General features: G+C 40.2%; 1 protein-coding gene and 1 long non-coding RNA gene across 7 annotated transcripts in view; one reads left to right on the plus strand and one right to left on the minus strand.

Annotated features, from left to right (window-relative positions):
- LOC105853929 overlaps window positions 1-4,854 on the minus strand; it is an 86,567-nt gene extending 81,713 nt beyond the window's left edge. The window contains exon 1 of the long non-coding RNA XR_001145680.1: window positions 4,794-4,854. This is a non-coding gene — a long non-coding RNA (uncharacterized LOC105853929). The remainder of the gene's footprint in view (window positions 1-4,793) is intronic.
- Window positions 4,855-4,987: 133 nt separating this feature from the next.
- Window positions 4,988-21,847, plus strand: part of FBXO38 (F-box protein 38) — a 44,483-nt gene continuing 27,623 nt past the window's right edge. For 2 of the 6 annotated variants that reach the window (XM_004686863.1, XM_004686864.1), the window contains exons 1-6: window positions 4,988-5,089; window positions 12,661-12,852; window positions 15,170-15,303; window positions 18,343-18,506; window positions 18,690-18,855; window positions 20,796-20,933. In XM_004686863.1, the coding sequence (XP_004686920.1) occupies window positions 12,725-12,852; window positions 15,170-15,303; window positions 18,343-18,506; window positions 18,690-18,855; window positions 20,796-20,933 (730 nt within the window). In that variant the 5' untranslated portion in view covers window positions 4,988-5,089; window positions 12,661-12,724. Of the gene's footprint in view, window positions 5,090-5,119; window positions 5,144-10,891; window positions 11,034-12,660; window positions 12,853-15,169; window positions 15,304-18,342; window positions 18,507-18,689; window positions 18,856-20,795; window positions 20,934-21,847 lie in introns of those variants that run through there. The other 4 variants (XM_012727979.1, XM_012727982.1, XM_012727980.1 and 1 more) reach the window with 3 other exon arrangements.

Here is a 21,847-nt window from a genome sequence, read left to right on the forward strand (position 1 = left end):
GTTTAATTGAATAGCTATAAGATTTATTTATTTTAGAAGGTTTTGTTAAATAATTGAAGAGTTTAAAAGGAAAACAAGTATATAAGATTTATCCATTCATTCATTAATTCCTTCATTCAACAAACCTTAACAATGTGCCTACTGTCCCCCGACCCTGCCACCCGATCTGTACATTTTAAAGAAATTGATTCACCTGTCTCGCATTTCACCATTAGCCTCCCTTGCAAAACTGACGGTAGAAATATGTTTATATCTCATCATTGTTTCCTTGCACTTTACTCCAATACCCACTCACAGAGCATGCATTCAGGAAATATTTAAGCTAAAAGTGCAGCCATATTTAAAAAACTGCAGCTATCCAAACACCCTCCCATTCCCCTGGAACTTAAGAACGATCATTTCTGTCCCAGATTTGGGCTCACCAAGATGGACCAGCTCAGCAACATCTGCCTTTTCTTTCCTTAATACCTGAATGAGACTGATCCACTTTTCACCAGTAGGGGGAGCAGGCAAGGTTTGAGCGGGGAGGGACTTGTTTACTTAGGGTAAGGCAGGATAGTTTTAGGTGTGTGATGGAAACAGTTGGTTCTCTGCGCAGGTGGTTATGCTGTTTATGAAGAGGAATAAGACTGTCAAGCTGGGCTAACAATGAGGGCTGCTGGGCTTTGGGATTCTGCTTTACCAGTTTTAAACCTATATTTTAAGGCCTAAAGTTTAAGCAAAAAAGTTATTCAAAGTTCTGAGCATAGGACTGACACAATCCACACCATGCCTGAAGTAGATAAATTAGGTTGCCACTTGGAAGAAAACTTTAAAAAGTGTTTAAGTTCACCATTAGGCATAGAAGTCAGAAAGCTTAAATTTACAATGACTGCAATTTATTAGCTGGGTGACCTTTGGCAAACACTTAACCTCTCTGAAACTGAGTCGCATTACTTATAAAATGTAACCAGCCATACTTAACCTTAGAATGTTCAGAGGGCTTAAATGTGATGATGATTTTCCAATGATTGATAGAGTGGTATTGTAACTAAGATAGCAAAAACAAAACAAATATACTAAGAATAGAATTTGAGAGTAAGTGGCTAGAGACACAATTTAGTAGCGACAGAGAAAAATCATGCATGGATGGAGCAAGTGACTTAAAAAGGATGTTTGTGACTATTCTGAGTGAGCCTGACACTTCAATGCCTCCATGATGTCCAGGCATTCCAGCATCTCACTGCACAGGACTCTCTAGATTTCACTGGTATGTTCTTTGTACAGGACGTCTACCCACCTTCCTGAGAGCAGACATTGTTACCCTAAGATTTCCAATCTTTGTTCCTAAAATTTTCCAGGTATCATACAGACTTTTTAATAAATGTTGGCTGATAATAAATAGACATACTTCCTGGCAATTCAAACTATTTTTATTTCTAGAGTAGCTTCTTTACTGGCATACTTCTAAAGATCCAGCTATAAAACCTGGACAGGGAAAACACAGTAAGATTAATTATTAAGAAAACTTGTTGAGTTTCCTAAATTTCTTCCCTAATCATTTCTCCTTCTTATCACATAAACTTAATTTTATTCAGTAAGGTCCAAATTAAAAATGAAATGCAAAGGCCTTGCTGCTGAATACTTGTTCAAAGGCTCAAGTTTATTAAAACTTCCCATGCAGGTTTTTTTGTTTTGTTTTGTTTTATTTTCTAAATCTACCACTTTGTATTTGGTTTCAAAACCACAATTTTCTGCAAACACTTACATACAATATCCTTTCATAGGATTTCCTTGTTCAACAATTCTTCAGTCTATAATTTTTCATTCAGCACTTCAGATGATTTAGAATGTTTTGAAAATGAACTTTAGAAATATCCTAAGAATTCAGCCCTTGCAAACACAACTATAGCTGAGAAGGAAATAGGGCCTCAGAACACTCAAGCAATAACTAACCTTCGAGGATACCATTCTAACTTGACTACTAACTCTCAACAAAAATCTGAGTAAGAATGTGGAAAATTGGAATCCTGTGAGCTGTCGGTAAGAAGATAAAATGGTTTAATTGCTATGGGAAAAAATTAAACAGAATTACTGTAAGACTTAGCAATTCCAACTGTGGGTATATTTCCAAAAAAAAAAAAAAAAGAAAGAAAAAAGAAAGAAAAATCAAATCTGAATGATATCTGCACTCATGTTCATTGAAGCATTGTTCAATAACCAAGAAGTGGAAGCATTGTGAAAGTTCATCAATGGACAAATAAAAATGTGGCATATATTTCAGTGGGATGTTATTAAGCCTTAGCAAGGAAGGGATTCTGACATGTGCTACAAGGAGGGTGAAATGGATAAAACATTTAGATGTACTAAGTGAAAGAAGCCAAATACAAGAGGACAAATGTTGCATGATTTCACTCATCTGAGGTACCTAGACACAGAAGGTAGGATGGTGGTTGCAAAGGGTCAAGGAGGGCAGAATGGAAGTTGTTTGATGAGAGAAAGGAACAGAATATTAATTTTGCAAGATGAAAAAGGTCTGAAGTGGGATGTGGGTGTAGTTGCACAACAATGTAAAGGTACTTGAGGTCACTAACTGGACACTAAAAAATGGTTTAAACAAAGTTTTGTATTATGTAATTTATCACAATTTAAAAAAAAATCATGTGAAGAATTGTTCCTGTGCAGCCTCAAGACTGTACTGTTTGTACTTGACAATACTAAAAGTTATAACTGAAGCATTTGCCTATGGTTTCTCTGCCAGGAAACAAAGGCACTCATACTTGAACTTGATCTTTGTTTCTAAAGTCTGCATTGCTGACCACTAAATACAGTTTCTCAGCTAGAATAGTAATAGGATATTTCTCAAAAGACCCTACATTTAAATTCATAGCTGAGTTCTGCCACATTACTCAAGCCCAAGGGCAATGGGTGATCCCAATGTGCCTCTTTCAGGTGAATACTGCACAGAGGCCACAGCCATAACCCACTCAGAGTAAATCCTGACCCATACAGTCAGCTAGAGCTCTTAAATGCTTGACCTTCTAATAACGGAAGTAACTGTTATCTAAGAGCTAAAACAGTTCCAAGGGAGATCAGAGATCTTTGTTGGAATCTATGGGAATATTTGATATCTATGGGAATATTTAAATATCTATGAGAAGATATTTAAAACATTAAAAAGTGGGGGGTAAGAATTCAAAAACACCACAATGATCTGAGGTCATTCAATGGAGGGCGAATTTCCCTCCATTGAATGACAGTGCACTGGTGACAGTGTGGAACACTAATGAAAACCTGTATCATCTAGGAACAAAAAATTTCTCAGAGGTGAAGGGACACACATTACATACTGTGTCTCAAGTTTTAAGGTCAAACTAGTTTTGATGTCTAATTATTCATAGCAGGCAATCATAGAATTCAGAAAGTCTACTTAGAATTCACTCTAGTTTGTAGATATACTTTGCTTCCCTTCAGACACTGAGATACCAAATATATCTTATTTGTATTTAAACCCACCATAGGGCTTCTTACAAAAGGAGGAATGGTAAGCAAATGAAAAACTATATATATTCAATTAAAGATTCAACCAAATTGCACTGAAACAAATCTTATTGAATGTCTTCTATTTGTGCCAGGCTTAGTGCTAGACACTTTCATATACAGTTCCTATTTGTCCTTTAGAACAATCTAGGTAATAGAAACAAAACAAGGATTTGTGATTGAATAATTTAAGGTCACACATACAAGATATGGAATCATGGGGATTCTATATTATCTTCACTTACAGGAAGAATGAGCCGTGAAAGCTGGATGTAAGATGAATAAATACATCAATATGATGAACGTTTGCTGCTGGTTTTTCTTTACCAAACCCCAAATCAAGTAACATGGTTTTACTTATGGGAGAGCTAGAACTGTAACTACTTAAAACAGATTGAAACGTTTGGCAACAAACCATAATAGGGAAAGAAGGAAAAGTCAAAACAGTGGATTTTACACCACCTTTAGTCCTTTCTCCAGAAGAATCAAGTCGCTCCTCTTTCTTGTCAAGTAGTGTCTCACCTAGTTTGAATGCACATTAACATTCCTAAGGGTTATTTGTATTGATTTTAATCCAGGTATTTTGGGCGATCTTTACTACATGTCAGAGAAATAAAACGCAAAATCGAAGATAAAAACCTTTCAGTCGCCCTGTGTCAGGGATTAAGTCAATCAGCCTCTCTGAGGATATTTTTTATCCTTTAAAAAAAACAACTAAGGGCCGTCTCTGGTGGCGCAGCGGGTTAAAGCACTGCACTAAGAAGCTTATGCCACTTCCGCATGAGTTCGATTCCCGACTGCCCCAGAGGAGCGCCACATGGCGTGGCACACCTCTCCTGACCCGCCCGCTGCTCCCCTCAGTGTACTTCGTCGATCTGCCTGTTCTGCTCCCACTCTGTCTCTGATGAATCCTCTCACCCTCCGCATCTCTGTCCTATACCCCAGTTCTGGATGAATAAATAAATCTTAAAAAAAAAAAACAAAAAACACTAAGTTGATTTCTGCTCCTATTTCAGAGTGGGAGATTTTAATGACACTGGTGCAAAAGCTCTTGGGAAACTAAAACACTGTTATTTGCATGCAGAGATGATGCTCCACAAGAAGGGGTGACTTAACATCATGACTGAAAACAGAACGCCCCCATGCACAACAAGCACACGTTTTCCGTTTTTAGCAGAAAGAACTCTGGAAAAACTTCTACTATTACTCAACCTTCCTGCAAATGACAAAAGCAACATCCAAATGTTTCTAACACCGTACAGCGAAGGACACACCTCCGAGTCGCGACTCTTCCCAGGCGTCCTAATCAGGATTTCCGGCGCGCCGACTCCTCAGGTAAAAGACCAGCCCCCAGGCTGTGCCGTATGCCACACTTAAGATGGCTACCATGCGCGCACTCTCCGCCACACCCAATAGGGACACACAGTGCTAGCCCCGCCCCGGAAGGCAATACCCCGGAAGTGCCCCTGCAGCGGCGGAGGCGGAAGCGGACCGGCGGGGGGGTCCGCGGGAAGTGTCTTGTGTTTCTCCCGCCCTCTCAACCACAATAACAGACGGTGGGCCGGCGTAGGTGAGGCAGCGACCGAGTGGGCCTGGGGATTGGAGGCGGGCCGCTTAGCCCGGGGTGCGTGCGACTGGGGAGGAGGCGGCGGACGGTGGATTTGGGACTCCCCACCGCTGGATTGCGGGTCCCCTTCGGGCCTAGAGCTCCAGAGGGGTTTTTGGATTTGTAGTTCTTGGCCTTCTAGGCCCCGGTTGCGGGTTTGCCACCTTAGGCTAAATCTGGCCAAAGATTCCGGCACACAGAACCTTTTCTGGACCTCGATTTCCTCCGCAAAAATTCGGGGATTTAACCAGGAAAACTTCCGGGCTCCATCCCATTCTGGGCTTCACGAATCCCACGTTTTAGTGTTAAATAAGTGTTTACGCCAGGAAATTGAGGAAGGCCTGTAATCAACGTGCTGTGGGGCTGCCCCTGAGCAGGACGCAGAGGGGCAGCTCTCCTGCCATCAGGAGCCCGGAGTTCTAGTCTTACCTCCTGTACTCACTGTGTGACCTTGCCCAGGTTCTTTACCCTCTCTGTGCCATAGTTTGCTTCTCTGTCAAACGAATGTGTGAAGGCCACTGATGCCCTCCCTAGTTCTTAACCGCAGATTCTCAATCCCCCTTCCAGGAGTTTTTCTGCATCCTGAAAAGCCAGGAGTTAAGTGAATCTAGATGTCTGTCGTGTTTCTTTCTACACATCAATAGCCTGCCAAGGGCCATTGGGGAGGAAGGTTCCTGTGTAGTGGGAAATGTTGTCCAGAAGACTTTGTTATATAAATCTATACCCACAATATAAAATACACGCCAGTGTGAAAGACAAGAACCCTTGGTTTTTGCCCCGGAGTTGTTATGAATTTGCTGGCAAACTGGAGATCTCTCACTTGTCAGGTGGAGGTGTTGGTTACTGGTTCTCATTCACTTTTTTTTTTTTTTCATCCTCCTACCTTGAAAGATAAAATAATGACTCCGTGAGATCATGATTTTTATGGGTGAGGTGAAAAGGTAGGGTGGGGAGGGCCCATACTGTGTGTGTTGTCCTAGAGATTGAAAAACCAGTGCTTGTAATTTTTCGCATTCATTTTGACAGTTACTTGTTTAATGATCTCAAAGACTCCATCCATTTTTAAAATGTGTGATTGCTGTGATTGTAATGTCCTCTTTGAGAAAGAATATGGCTTTTGTGTATATGTTACTGTACATGACTGTGTGCCTGGAAATACACTATCTTTAGTTTAAAAAAATACTAATATAGTCTAGAAAAAAAGACAAAACTAAATTTCAGTACAGTCAAGTAATAAAGTGAAATGAAATTGGATTTAAACTGGAGTTGAAGACTTGGATCCTTGATACTTGATGACTTTCTGACTCTGGACAAATCAGCTTACCTCTTCAGTCCTCACTTTCCTTGGCTGGAAAATGAAGTTGAACTGAAAATGAAGGGTGATTCTGATTCTGAAACCCTCTCAGATCTGTTGTATGTTTGCTTTTTTATTTTTTTTTGAACAGATTTGTGTGGTATTTCCTTAGGCAAAAGAAGGCTGTCTTAGGTATTAAATACAGAAGGCAGTGTTGTGAGATGTGTTATCAAAATAAGTGGCATATTTAATTACTTGAATATCAGCAGTAGCTTTAGCGGAAACTTAAAAAAGAAATTAGAAATCTGAAATGGCAGAGTAGCCTTTGACCACATAAGGTAATTGCAGATACTGAGGAATTTTAAATAGGAGAAAGATATTTTTAGTGAGGCAGTGAAGGTTAATTTAAATTAAAGTGAATTAAAATAGGTGAAGGTGTTAGCAACTGGTCATAGAATCTGTCCACTTTGGAGATTGTAAGCTTCAGGAAAAGAAAGACTGCCACCATCTAGGTCTTAATGGACAGTCACAATTGAATGAGGTGGTGGGTGGATGGAGGGAGGGAAGAAGGAAAAGAGGGAAGAACAGAGGAATAGTAGCCTAAGCAAAGATGGAGTTTTTTCTGCGTATTGTCAGTAGTTAGATATAGAAGGAGAAGTTGATTCTGATTTGTAAAAATTTTATAAAAGAAGAGGTTGCTAAGTTTTCTGATCAGTTGCAAGGATCTCTGTCTTATGTGTAATAAGAGACAAACATATCCTGAGAGTCTTATCTGAAGAAGGGAGTCGTTGGTAAATTAGGTCAGGAAGATGTTGACAGGATGGAACAGGTAGAAGAAGATTTTAGTTGTGACAGGTTTAGAGAGTAAAGAAATTGATTTTTATCAATTTATCAGCAGTTGTCAGAATGTGAATAATAAGGGTTAAAATTTTAAAAATATAAACAATATTCAAAGGAAAATAACTTGATTTTGCAAGTGAGAATATGTTGGTGCTCCCTTACAAAAGGTGAAAATAGTTTTGAGGACTAAACTTTAAAAGATAGGGATAAACTTGGGAGCTGTCAAAATGAACCAAATTTACTAATTTGGCTAGTGTAGTTTTGTTTGGGATGGGAGGAGGTAGGTTTGAATGGGCAGGATAGAAGAAGATAGCAGAAATTATGTTGTAGGTTTAAAGAAGATCCACAAACAACTTTAAACAGCTTGGGCTTACTGTGTAGGGTGTACTCAAGTTTCTAGCTCAAAAATGATGTTTCCTGTGGCTAATGTCTGTTGAAAAAGCACAGGACCATAGGTTACCCAGGGCTGCCCTAGGCTGCTGTGGGGAGCCTCAGTTAGATGCCCACACACTCCGGCTTGTGAAGGGAGGTATGTCAGTGGCAGTTTTGTCAGCACCACCCGGCCATCTCTAAGCACTGGAGTATAGCTTCAGGATGCAGACAGGTGGCCGCTGAGACGCAGAGGGCTGACTCCATAACAGGGTGTGTGCTGTAGGCTGGAGCCTGACTTCCCCCCTGAGCGCTCACATCAATTAATGTGCCCTTGAGCAAGTGACTCTCATTCTGTTTGTCCATCTGGAAACTGAGATACTAGTCTTGGATACAGATCTCTGGATCAGCTTTGGTGTGTCTGGGAAGCCTTGAAATTGTGTGGGTATTTCAGCATCCGTGAAGTAATGTGTCTGGGTATGTTTTTTTTTTTTTTTTAGTGGGGTAAGATGTACGACTTTCATCATATTCACAGATGGTTTAGTGACCCACAAGAAATAGAGAACTGGGTGGCTAGTTCTCAGGACCCCTGTAACTGTAACATTCAGGACACTGTAACTGTCAAAATGACTTTTTCTTGGGGTTCTTGTTAACCCTGGAAATAAAAGCCTAGTGCTGCAAAATAGTCTTGTGATACTTGTGCTCATCTGTTACATGTACTTCTCTGTCCCTCACTTTCCACAACTTAACTCCTAATTTGTCCTCTTTTTCCTTTGCTGGTAACTCGAGTTTTTCTCCTTTTCTCTTTCTTTTTTAATTTACTCCTGCTTTTGAATCTTCACTACCTTTTCAAGTCGCTCAGTTGCAAATGGTGATAGTTTGGAGGTAGGGGTGGGAAGAAATCAAGACACAAAACAGTCATGGCTGTTTTCTATTCTCAGTTGCTTTTTTCCTTATCCCCCTAAAAGCAAGCCAGCTAAGAGAAAGAGTGTCGTCCTACAGAGACCATTATCACTTGGGACTTGGCTTGGTATTTTCTTCTCTCATAAGACCACCAGGCCTCAGAGCCCAGAGGAAATGCTTTGCAAAGCCTCGCTGGGTACTTTACTTCAGTGAAGACACAGCAGGCTTTCCCTGAAGCACTTTTGTTGTCCTTACAGAGTTTGAGTGATGGTGAGTGGAAGTAACTTTTTATCCCCTCAACATTTCCTAGTGGTGTTTACTTGGGCTGGAGAGGCCTGATGATGTCTCCTTGCTGTAGGTTCTGACCTGTAAAGCCCCTTGGTATGGTATGGGATATTGAACTTACCCAAGTCCCAGTGCTCACTCCTGGCAGCCCTTCCCCGCCACAGCTTGGAACAGGGAATCATACTGCTCCCCGCCAAATAGATGGCTTCAAGACCAAGTCTTTAATTTTAGCCATATGCAGGAAATATGTATATATTTCCACCTAAATTGTTTTAGAACTGCTTGTTTAGTTAGTATTAACACATGTAGGTTAAATAGATTTTTGTGGGCTTGCTGGCGATCTGCCCTCTGTATGAACTGCCCTTTCATACCTAAATGTTTGGCTGAGTCCTAAGCAAGTCAGTTTTTATAAAACTCAGTGATGTTTATTTAAAGTGCAGGCTATTCACTCAAAAATTCAAGTGTAAGTTGTGCTTTAAAGCTACTAATCTGGTTGACACAGAACCACAACATTGTAAAGTAATAAGGGACAGTGAGTCAGAATTACAAGATGAGGGGATGGTGTGGATTTTGTAAAGAAGAAAAAGGGAGATAGCTAAGAAAGACCTTTTCTTAAGGGATGAAAAGTCAAATACGTAGTGACTGTGAAGGGTTCGAATTGTCGATTTCATCAGAGCTGAAGCCTGTGTTGAAATAGAGGTGGAGGCTTGGTCTGAGTGCTGGAGCATTGCAGGGTGGCTTAATCTATGCTGGTTAATAATCATGTTGAGGCATTTGCATGCTGCTCAGTAGTGTTTGTTATGTAAAAGTGTAATTGCATTTTTGCCAGGGTTATAGGCTTGTTGCTGAAGTCACTGACTGCTCTGCTAGTAAACAAGAGCGTTCATGGAAGCAGGAAGTGCTTGCTTGCCTTGAAGCTACTGTATGCACCTGGAATAATGAAAAGACGAAAAGGCAGACATTTAAGGATTTGTTCTGGTCAAGGGTTTATCCTGTTGGAGCAAGAGATTGAGATTCTTTTCCTTTTTCTGGTAGATATCTGGGTCGTAAACCAGTTGCGATAGTAGAAGCAAGTGTTAGGTCTCTCAAGGTGAATAAGAGAAGAAAGAGGTTTCACAGAGGATTTAAAATGTAAGAGTTAAGGTAGATGAGCAGTTTTTTCTAGGCAAAAGAGGAAGGGAACAACACCGTAGTTAGTCAACAGCATCTTGGGAATGAAAGATCAGTGTTTAGGAGACCGAGGTTATTGGAGCAGCTGGCATTAGCATGCCAAAAAATGAGTTGCAAGGGTTGAGTGATGAGATTGGCAGGTACTTTCAGATCACATGGAAAGATTTTATTCCCTGGAAACTAGCATTCCTTCGAGGCTGACTCATTTTTTGTTTGCTTTCTAAGAAACGTCACCTCCATAGACCAAGCTAAAAATTTGAAGTCGTGAAAAAGGCTATGAAACATACAGACCTCCTTTCTGCTTTCCTGATGTTGCTCTCTAACCACGGTTAATATTTTGTCATCTAGCCTCATGTAAATAAACATACTTGGCCTTTTTTTTTTTTTTTTATGCCAGTAGTAATACTTTAAGCATTATGCCTACGTCTTGCTTCTTAATACGTGAGCAGGGCAATGCTGTTAACTTTTACTTCCATGGGGAGTACTAGGGTAAAAGTCTATTCAGCAATGACTATCTTGACCAACTGTGTGATAGCCTTTGTTCCAGGCCGGGGAAGCCATTGCAGTCATCCGAGTGGTTGAGACTTGGGACCTGATAGCCAGTGGGGTGTGTGTGAGATCACTGTTGTGGCAAAGGTGATAAGAAAGCCTACTGAGTAGCTGCAGGAAGTGAGAAATCATGATGTATTGAGGATGGTTTTGCAGCTTCAAACTTGGGAATTGGGTAGGATAAATGAGGGAAAATGGGGTGTGTGTGTACTTTAGAAGGGGATATTTTATAGCTGGGGAAGTTCATTTTAGACATTTTTTAAATTGGTCACTTTATTGTACTAAAAAGGAAATTTTCTATAGAGAAGAAATGCCTTTATGTTTTTAATTCTGACTATTTCTTAATCTTCTTTTAGTGTATTTGTAGTAGTGGAAGGAGATGGACCAACAAAATGCCAGAGGATGAGAAAGTTTTAAAGAAGTGGTCCACAGCACCCCATACTACAAATGAATAGGAGGAGCAATGAAAAGAAGATATTGGATTTGCATGATTAGGAGGTCAGAATAACCTGAGAGCAGTTTCAGGCGCTGTTGTAAGCTGGACAGAGCATCTGGAGAGGGCTGTGAATAGGAGCGGGGACAGTGATACACTCAGAAGAGACCCAGGGCACAGCATTTACAGGCAACCCTAGAAATACAAAGTTTGGTTTAGCCCTGGGGTTTGCTCCACTTTACTGTTGAAACAAAGTCTCCAGAACTCCACACAGTGGTCCCTAAGAAGAGGATATAATAATGTGTATTTATGCTACCCACAGCTTGCCAAGGAAAGCTTAACATTTGACCAAGTCAGGACTTCAGGAAATAGAAGTATCCAGGCACCTTTAGGAACTCTCTGTAGTAAAGGGCCATTACTAGGAGTAGGAAGAAGTGTCTGTGAACCAGCAACCGAACACAGTGTAATCTGGAGACCCATTCATTTGGAACAGCAATTCTATGCATCACTGCAGCATGATTAAATTTCAGCCAAGAACCCATGTTGTTTGAGATTGAGTCCAGACAATTTTCCAGTAATTCATAAGGCCGTTTTGAAGGACACATTTCACATGCGCCCCTCTTAAACTGGTCAACGAAATAAGAAACCTCTGGGTGGTCATCTTCTGACTTTCCTTCTCCTCCTCAGCCCCTCCCCCTCTTTATTCCTCTCTCTTTCTACTGAATCCCTTCTTCCTCCCTTGTTAAAGGGTCATTTTAAAAACAAACACACAAGTGAATTAATATTTACAGCAGACAGGGCAGATGGTTATTTCCTCTATGAAATAGCACATCAGGTTGTGCTATATTTTGAAGAGAAGGTTTTTGTCAGGTCCATAAAGGGGTGATCCACTGCTGGAAAGTGAAAAATTTCAAAGGCTCACTCCTGGAAATAGCTTGTGGCAGATCAGGACTAGCCAAATGCTCTGTTACCTTCTGCTATGTCAGGTAGTCCTGAAGTAACACACTGCTGGAACTGCCTGCCGTTTTACCTCAGTAAAGTGTCATGATCCTGCCTTACTTTGGAAGAAAATGATGCTTTGGAGAAGTTGAGTGAATTAGTGAGAAAGCATCAGAATAAATTTTGAATCCTGGAGTCCTGATTCCTGGAAGTGCTGATTCCAAATAATGGATTTTTCTATTCTCTGCTTTTCTTCAGAAAAGGACATTCTGTACCATTATAATAGTACTACCTTTGTATTTTTTTTTATAACAGTTTATTTTTACATCATTTTGTACATTTTTTTCCCCATCTCAATTGTAATCCCCGCGGGACTACATTTGTATTTTAAAATAAGCATTTTTAAAAAAAGATTTATTTATTTATGCATACAGAGCTGGGGGTACAGGCCAGAGGCTCAGGGGCGGCGAGAGGATTCACCAGAGACAGAGTGGGGAGCAGAACAGGCAGATCAACGAAGTACACTGCTGAGGGGAGCAGCGGGCGGTCAGGAGAGGTCTGCCGTGCCATGTGGGTCACCTCCGGGGCAGGGATCAAACTCATGCTGAAGTGGCTTTAGCCTCTTACTGCTGTGCTTTTACCTGCTGTGCCACCAGGGAGGTCCTAAAATAAGCATTATTTTACCTAGACTTATGGGGATACATTCTTCATTTGGGTCTCATGTGCTTTAGTTTATTCTCTGCTTGTTTTCAGGTACGTTGAAATCAAGTAACTAAGGGGGGGCTTCGTGTTCTTTGATACTGGATATAACACTGCAATGGGTCCGAGAAAGAAAGTTGTTAAAACGTGTCTCGTGAATAGTGAAATCCCAGAGGAAACAATATCAGATGAAACAAAGGATTATATGAATCAACTTTCACATGAAGTGCTCTGCCACATTTTCAGGTAAGCTTGTGTCTGGTTGACTGGTTGACTTTCACCTACCTGGAATGGGTAAGTAGGAGGACACCCCAGGCTGTGCTTTCTAGTAAGTGGCCACTGGCTACAGGTGGTATTACCTTTAGATTAGATTAGATTAGATTAGTGCACCAGCATATGCACAGAGAGAATATTTCTTTCTTTGTGGAAAGTTCTCTACTGTTAGCACTGCAGTTCTTATTGACTGATAGGTTTGTTGACTTTTATTCTTATGCTGCCTTGTTTGTACAACATATGTCAGTGTTTCTGACCTTTTTTGAAAAACAGTTTGTTCAGACTGTAGACTCTGAAGTGTTTGAAACAAAAGTTGTGTGAAATAAAGATTTGGGAATGAAGAGAGCCAAGATAGCTGTTGTTGGGGAAAGCAGACAGATTGCGTCTGCAGGCTCCAGATGTAGATTAAAGTATTTGTGGGAGCGTGCTTTATGGTACATAGTATTCACATCAATGAGGAAAAGTTCGGATGTCATGTCACACCTTCAAAATCCATTGGAAAAATAATAAAAGCATGTTCTGTTCTTATCTCTCATTGTCTGAGAACTAAATTCTAAATGGGCCAATGAAGTAAACAAAAAAGGTATTAAAATTCTGGGAGAAAAGAAGTAGAAGTACTTATAGGGTTGGGTTGTGAGAAAGTTTTCTCACTAATTCACTCAGTTTCTCCAAACATCAGCTTCTTCTGAAGTAAGGCAGGATCATGACGGTTTAGATGTTGCTTAGGTAATGATAGGGTTACCTATAGTACCAACAGATTGGACAAATTTTATTTATTTCATACTCAGGTAACTGGTATAAACACTGCATGATTCAGAAGTATAGGTTCATACCTTTCCAGTTGTATGTTACCCCATGCTGCCCTCCACCTCCTGCCCAAAGTTCTCCACTGCATGGACCATGCTTTATTTATTTATTTATTTTTAATTATTACAAAAGTTTATTTTTACATCATTTTGCACATTTTTTTTTCCATCTCGATTGTAATCCCCGCGGGTTTCCCGTCACCAAATCACCCGTGTGCCACCACCATAGTCCCATACATTTCCCTCCTTCTCCCCCCCCCCTTCGTTTTTGATCCCATTCCCCATTCCCCACTCCACCCTCACAACATGTCTCTAGTATATGGTTGTTCATTATTTTTGTTATTTTCTCACCTGGTGCATGGACCATGTTTTAAATCGATGTGGGTTAGGTAACTTCGTGCAGATTAGCATTTCCGAGCTCTCGTCACCAGAGCAGAATCACCACCTTCTGTGTCAGTGTACAGTCTAGTAGGAAACAAGATACATTTGGCTGAAATTTGAAGTCAATTTAAAGAAGAGGTTATTAAAGAAATGTAGATAGGTTTAAGGAGACCTGTTAGGAATGTCGAAGAGTTGAAGAATTCAGCGAAGGCTTATTGCTTTCAGTAAGGCAAAGTCTACTGACACTAGAGGACTAGTAGCACAGCTGAACCATGAAGGGGAGGAAGTGGTGTGGCAAAGAACAGCCTAAATAGCAAGGTCGTGAAACAGGGCTGTAGTCCATTGTCTTTGAACAGTGCCAACTGTAACAGGCAGCTTTTATGTATTTTAATTTTTAATCAGTCTTGCTATGTTTGGAAAGGTGTAAAGGGAGAGGGGGAGCTTTCTGATCTTTTAGAATTTATGTTTGTGTTACTAAGAGCAGAACCCAAGAGGAGATTATTGAAAAGTTTCAAGAAGGAAGAGGTAGAGGAGAGGTTGGAAAAGACAAAGTTGTAATTAAGATGAGGTGTTCTTACTTAAATGCTTATGCAATCAGAGTGTGACCTCCTAAGAAGGAAACAATTATGTACTATAAAACTAATATATGTGTTTGTTGATGAAGAAAATAGTAATTTTTAGCCAAAGGGTAGTATTGAGAAGTAGCAGAGATGAACCTTTCTAGCCACTATACGAAATGGATTCTGTAAAGCCTATGAAATAATATTGGTCTTGTTCATACTGATCAGTTCTCTTTAATATTTTTTACAATACCTTAAAATACACTGAGACTTACCATCTTACTACTTTTTTTTTTTTAAGATTTTTTTCTGGCCATGAAAGCTTAAAAGGAGAAAGGCAGATTTATTAAATGCCCTATGGAGGAGGTCCCACTATTTGGCTACTTGAATGTTTGCTGAATTAATTTGTTTTTAGTTAAAAGTGATTATATTTGTGATCTTTTTATTTGAGGAGCAGAAGCAATGGGAAGGGGAAGAAATAACCTGTCAGTGAGAGGAAATACTTGCCCCCTTGATAAATTTGAGTTTCTTTCTCTCACAAAGGTACCTCCCTCTGCAGGATATCATGTGTATGGAATGTCTCTCCCGGAAGCTAAAGGAAGCAGTGACCCTGTACCTCAGAGTTGTGAGGGTCGTGGACCTCTGTGCAGGACGGTGGTGGGAATACATGCCAAGTGGTAAGTGCACATAGCCCGGACAGGACAGTAGTACCCTCCTGGAAACCAACACGAATGGTCCCATCAGGTTTTCCTTGTCTTGAGGAAGGCAATTGAGGTAACTTCCTCAGGGGGGAAGACACAGGGTTCTATCTGATTTATTAGTGTTCTAGGTTTAGGTTTGATAAAACTGACTTGCCTGAGGCTTTATACTTTTTTTTTTTTTTTTTTTTAGATTTATTTATTCATACAGAACTGGGGTACAGGCCAGAGATGCAGAGGGTGAGAGGATTCACCAAGGACAGAGTGGGGAGCAGAACAGGCAGATCGACGAAGTACACTGCTGAGGGGAGCAGCGGGCGGGTCAGGAGAGGTCTGCCACGCCATGTGGTCACCTCCGGGGCAGGCGGGAATCGAACTCATGCGGAAGCGGCTTTAGATTCTCAGTGCAGTGCTTTAACCCGCTGCGCCACCAGGGAGGGCCCGGCTTTATACTTTTTTAATGGTCTGCTCTCTTTAATTTTATAATCCTTAAGGAATTTCATCAGTCTTTTACACAAATAAATGATTAAGGAATACTTATTAACAAAGTCTTTCACATTAGACTTATGGTCTTTGTTCTGTAATGCAGGTTCTCACAGTTTTCCTTTATCTCTTAACAATACCCTCTGATTAAACAAATACCTCCTTTTGTAAAGCTGCTCACGTAGGACACACCTTGTATTTCTGGAACTTTCACATCTTTGGCACTTTTCTAGGCCTATCCTTAGCCTTGGAGATTCAGGTGAAGAACTCAAAGTTAGTGACCTAAGCCTAACACATGGGCCTCAGGTCTAGAGACCATCAGAAAAGAAACTTAATGACTTTAGTTAAGCAAGAACGTACATGAAAAGAGAAGAATTGAAATTAAGGGCCATTTGGGCTTTTCAGTTAATGACAGTCCCCTAGTTAGTGTCCTTTAGTTATGGTTGGTTAGCGGTTTTAAGTCTTTTTAAATAATCTTTCTTCACAGTCATAAGATTTTGTGATACTGAAGCCAGAGGAAAGGCCAGAGAATATACTTGTTTTGTTCTGGTCTGTTGTTTGGATTAGGGCAGACTCTCTGGCCTTTGGGATGCCAGGATATTGTACACTTTGGGGTGCTGCATCCTCTCAAGAGGGCCATAACTCAGACCAGATGGCCAGAGTGGGTATCATAAGCACCTTTTTGTGAACAATGTAAAGACCCAAAGCTTGAACTTAACTTGGCAGGAGGCATCAGCCACAGTTGTTTTCAGATATTTTAAAGAAACTGTTCTAAGGGAAAGAAATTCCTCTTATTCCAGAGAGTAATCATTGATATAGGAAAGAAAATAGTTAGGGCAGTGTGAAAATGACTGTCTTGTTGTTTATCATGGCTTTGTTTTAATAGAGGTTAGGCCAGCAGACATTTTGGAGGTGGGATTTTAATGCACTTTATAAAGAGGTAGGATAACAAAGCTCCCAGGTCATGTCATCTTAGCATGTCATCTTGGCCCCTTAATAAGTCAGAAAAGAATTTATCTGTGAAGTGCTCAGTTCTTTCAGGCTGTGATACAAAATTGTGACCTTGAGGCTTTCCATTCCTGAAGTGCCTTGAAGGAACATAAACAGTATCTACCCTGGGCTAAGATCTCACTAAGTCTGTCTACTAATGCCCTCGGCCTGTTCTGTGACATTTAAATTCTCGTTCTTTAATATATGAATCCTACCTGAGGTTTTCCTTTCGTAATTTAGACTAACATATGGATCTCTTTGTATTATCTGACCATCTCTGTCAGGAAGGAAGCACTAGGACTTTACCCAGTGTTGGGAAGCAGCAGTCTGTAATGTATGACAGGATGGTCACTGACTGTGGTTTTGTGGATGGTCACTGACTGTGGTTTTGAATTCCAGCTCTCTCACGCTGTAGCTCATAAATTCAGTTTCATTTTCTACATTTGTTAATAGTGTGACAACCTTTTTCACTGGGTTGTAAGAATAGATGAGAAAACATGTAAAATGACGAACCAATTTCATGGCTTTTATCTGTGAAGTGACTATAGAGGGTAAAATTAAGTAATCTCTGAAGTGCCTTTGTTCTCTTCCGTTTTGTGATTCTGAAGTTGTGCTATCACCTGGTTTAGACTTGTACAACAACTTTTGAAAACTCGTGACTTGGGGTTTCATTTTTCTTTTTCAGAGTTAGTATTTATATTTGTCATTAGTGAGCAGACAGTTGACCTTCTATTAAAAACAAAAGACCTTAGATAATAAAGTTATTAGCTGTAGGAGACTTGTCTCGTCACATGGCAACTCCCACTGTGGGTGTTACCTGCCTCTGGGCCCATTTGGCTGATTCTCATGATGTGGAGCATACTGAACTCCTAGGTGAACAACTTTCTGTCTATTCAGCAGCCTCTCCATTTGGATCATGTTTTCTCAGCTATTCATGTCTGTCTTTTTCAGAAGAATGTGTTGTCTGATATGCTCAGGGAGTGATAGTGAAACACAGGACAGAGTAATGGATCGGCTAGTAGAAGCTACTGTGAGATAGGATTAGTTTAGAGCTGCATGCTTCTTAAGTATCAGCATCACCTCTTAACTCATTTGTATGTGTGTCTGTGTACGTACGTACACACAGGCTCTGACTTGTCCTGGCTATTTTAGGGACCAGAGAACATTTTGGGGGAGTGTGGTTGATGAGGTAGGTGGTTTTTCCTTAACCACTGTGCGGGTAGGTCCAAATAATCTGGGTCAAAAGATATAGTTCCTAGTTGAAGATTTCTGTGCATTAAAAAAGAGCAGCAATTATAAAAAGGCAGTAAGAAGTTAACAAGCCTCAGCTGTAGAGTAAGTGGCTTCTGACACATTTCCTCTGTACTAGAAGAGTGTAATTTCTGTAGTAACCGCTCATTCAGCTGTAGTGTTAGCTTTCTGAAAATTTACAGAGCAAATCTTTTTTTTGTTGCTGGCCTAACTTTTGATAAAAGTTACAAGTGACTAGTAAATGTTGACACACAGAAAGATGAACCTGGCTCTAAATACTTCTGAACTTCTCAGGCTTCACAGATTCCAGTTTTCTAACTCTCTTGAAGAAGATGCCAGACGTCGAACAGCTATATGGCCTTCACCCTAGATACCTTGAGAGGCGAAGGGTACGGGGCCATGAGGCTTTTAGCATTCCAGGAGTTCTGGAAGCTTTGCAGGCATGCCCAAACTTAGTGGTGAGTGCACCCGGATGATTATCTGACATCAACTGATTGATGAAATAACAGCTCATATATGATAGAAAATGCAATTTCATCCTTAAGAAACTCGAGTTTCATTGCATACTTCAAGTGTTGTAGAAATATCAGGTGTTAAATTATAGCCCCTTTTCTTACGTTGATTTCTGCATTATTTTCTAGGGTGTGGAAACTTCTCATTTGGAACTGGTAGAATCCATTTGGACATATATGCCACATGTTCATATTTTGGGCAAATTTCGTAATCGTAATGGAGCATTTCCAATTCCGCCTGAAAATAAGCTGAAAATTCCTATAGGAGCCAAAATTCAAACTTTACATTTAGTTGGTAAGTACACTTGTGCAAGCTGTGACCTTGAGAAATGGTGCAGTTTTGTTTGCATCTGTGTGTTAGAATCTGTCCTTCTCCAGTATCCACCCTTTTGTCATAAATCTACCCTCTGGAGGAGAGTTCTCCAGTGCAGCTTCTGTGATGATGGAAAAGCCTGTATTTTTATTTCTTTACTCTTGTTACTATAGTCTGACTTTCATTATTTTTCATTACATATTTTTTTTAAATGTTGAGTGTCAGCTGTGGTCCAGACATTCTAGGTTTTGGGAGTAGTTGCAAAGAACTGGAAATTTCTGAAACTGGCTTGGGGGTGAAGGTAGAGTAGTCGGGGCATGATACGAAGTTGGTCTTAAATAAGGCTCTGTACATAGTTGTGGAAGGTGAGTAAAGCTCTGGAGCAGCACTTCATATGTAAAATCAAGGAGTGGCTCTGATTACAGACTTGTGTATATAGTTTGAAATTTGTTTTCAGGTCATAACGGGACTCCTTAAAATCAAAAACTGTTTTTGTATCTCTTTTTCATGGTGTCTGTCACAGTTCATTGTATGTAAATACTTCATAATTTTTTGGAAATGCATTCATTTGTTAGTTCATTTGCTGGTTTAACACCATGATGGTGATAAAAGGTGTATAGCAAATTAATGAACATGCTGGAGATGATAAATAATTGTGTCCTTTGTTTAGAGAATGAATTTGAGGCCAAATGTAGGTTGGGCATAAGAGATAAATGCCTTGTCTGGGTTGATCTCTGCACTTGCTACTTTACTTTGGATTTCCTATTCCAAATGCCCACGTCATGGTAGATGCTAAACATGCCCTCAAAATTGCCTCTTGCACCTCAGTCTGCACCTCACTTCCTCTGCCTTTTTTCTTTTATTCCTCATCCTCATACGGTGTGAATATAGAGTCCAAAGTTAACAGTAACTGCCTTTGGGGGAGCACCAGGTTAAGGATAATCCTTACAGTAGGTAGACTCCACAAATGAGCTGCGCCAAACATTCAAGTACTCTGTTTCGTTTTCTGTAGTGACTGTCATTAGCAGTGACAGTACTTCTACTGGCATGAGGTAATGTTGCATTAAACTGTGTTTACCATCCTTGATTCTTGGACTTGTCTCAGACATTTGTGTCCTTTCCTTGACTCTTTTCTAGCATGTAGCCTTTAGCGTCTGACAGGTTCCACCGGTGGCTTTTTTCCATTCAGAGCTTACAAGTTCTTTGTTCCTGCACATCTCCTGACTTTGCATTCCCTTTCTTCTAGAAATGTGGGTGTAGTTCCCAGTGTTTCGCCACTTATGGGTCGGAAGGACAGATACCTTTACCGATTGGACTCTTCACTCACTGTTGGGTCTCTCATCTTTCTCAGAGTCACATTCACTGGTTTCCACCACAAGTTGACAAATCCGTGCGTTTCACATATTTGTAGAAACAGCTTTAATCTCTCCTGGGATGTCATACGGAATCCTTTAAAATTAACACCAGTTAGCTTGCTTTTGGGTTGAGAAATTTAGTTTGCCTGCTGGCGGGGCAGTGGGCACAAGCAGTTAGCTAGCGAGTTTATGTGTTTCTTTCACCTCTTCACACACTTTCCTTTTTAGTGACCTCGTTGCATGTTTGCAACTACAGGGCAAATGTGCCCTGACAGTTGTAGGGTTATAAGAAAGATATGTATAAAACAGAAATACTTATGTCCCATTTTCCCATATGCCTTTTTTTTCTTAAAGAAATAACAAAATGGTCTGTTTATGGTTTGTTTAAATTATTCTTTACAAGCCTGGTTTAAATAAGCCAATCAGATAGACTAACTATATAACTTGTTCCGATGAAAATAATCCATGAAGGCTAAATTGTCAACTTGAAAAATAGACTCTTGAATTTATACACAGAATACAGAACCTTTAAGAGATTTTCTTGTTTGTTCTTTGTATGTGTTTTAGGGGTGAATGTTCCTGAAATTCCTTGTATCCCAATGCTAAGGCACCTTTATATGAAGTGGGTAAGACTCACTAAACCACAGCCATTCAAAGACTTTCTTTGCATCAGTTTACGAACTTTCGTCATGAGAAATTGTGCAGGTATGTATGCTGGACTTACACACATCCTTTTCTAGACCCACTCAAGCTAACTCAAGAACTACATTTGCAGATGAATTATGTTGTGCTGTCACCATATTTGTGTTGTGTAACTTACCTTGTGAAGATACATGTATGTTTTTGTTTAAAGACATTTAAAGACTTTGTTATTAGACACATAACTTGTGTTTGAGCAAAAAAAAAAAGTATAATACTATCTCTACATGTATCTTTTAGGTACTTTGTTTGAATAAATATCTGTCTGCTTTCTTTGTCTCTGCTCTCCTAATCATCCTGCATGTAAACAGGTGCCAGTCAACCTTAAACACTCTCTTATTATGGTACTGTTCTGTTCTCTGCTTTAGGGCATCAAGGGGGAACTATCCTGCTTCGGAGTTCATAGTGCTGGGCTCCCCTTGATAGTCTACCCCTCACCCCTTTCTAAGATCTTTCTTCTAGTCCTGCCTGTTCACTTCACACAGCCATTCCAATGCTCACTCAGGGTTGCGTTCTGCTGTTACCGTTTCTTGTCCTGAGTGTCTACTCCCTTCTCCTTCTTACTTGTAGGTATCCTTCAGATTTGGCCTCCTGCCCAGTTATCTTCATCTTCTCTCTCTTTTTTTTTTTTTTTTTTGTATGTATTTCATCTGTCTTTTTAGCTTTCAGAATTATTGTTGTTGGCTTTCTCCCATGGTTAATTGCATGCTCTGTAACAGGTAGTATCATATCTTCTGTGATCTTCTGCAACACTGGCTATAGCAGTGGCCACGGAGAAAGATATTTAAATAATCGAGCTATTCTCTTGAGTAGAGGATCATCTTTTCAACTTGACTAGAGGATCATCTTTTCAACTGGACTTTTCCTCCTTACTTATTTTGGGCCCAAAACCATTGAGATTTCAGGGAATTTACAAAAAA

The sequence above is a fragment of the Condylura cristata genome, unplaced genomic scaffold, assembly GCF_000260355.1.
Source record: "Condylura cristata isolate star-nosed mole 26May11 unplaced genomic scaffold, ConCri1.0 scaffold00021, whole genome shotgun sequence".
Classification (NCBI taxonomy): Eukaryota; Metazoa; Chordata; class Mammalia; order Eulipotyphla; family Talpidae; genus Condylura; species Condylura cristata.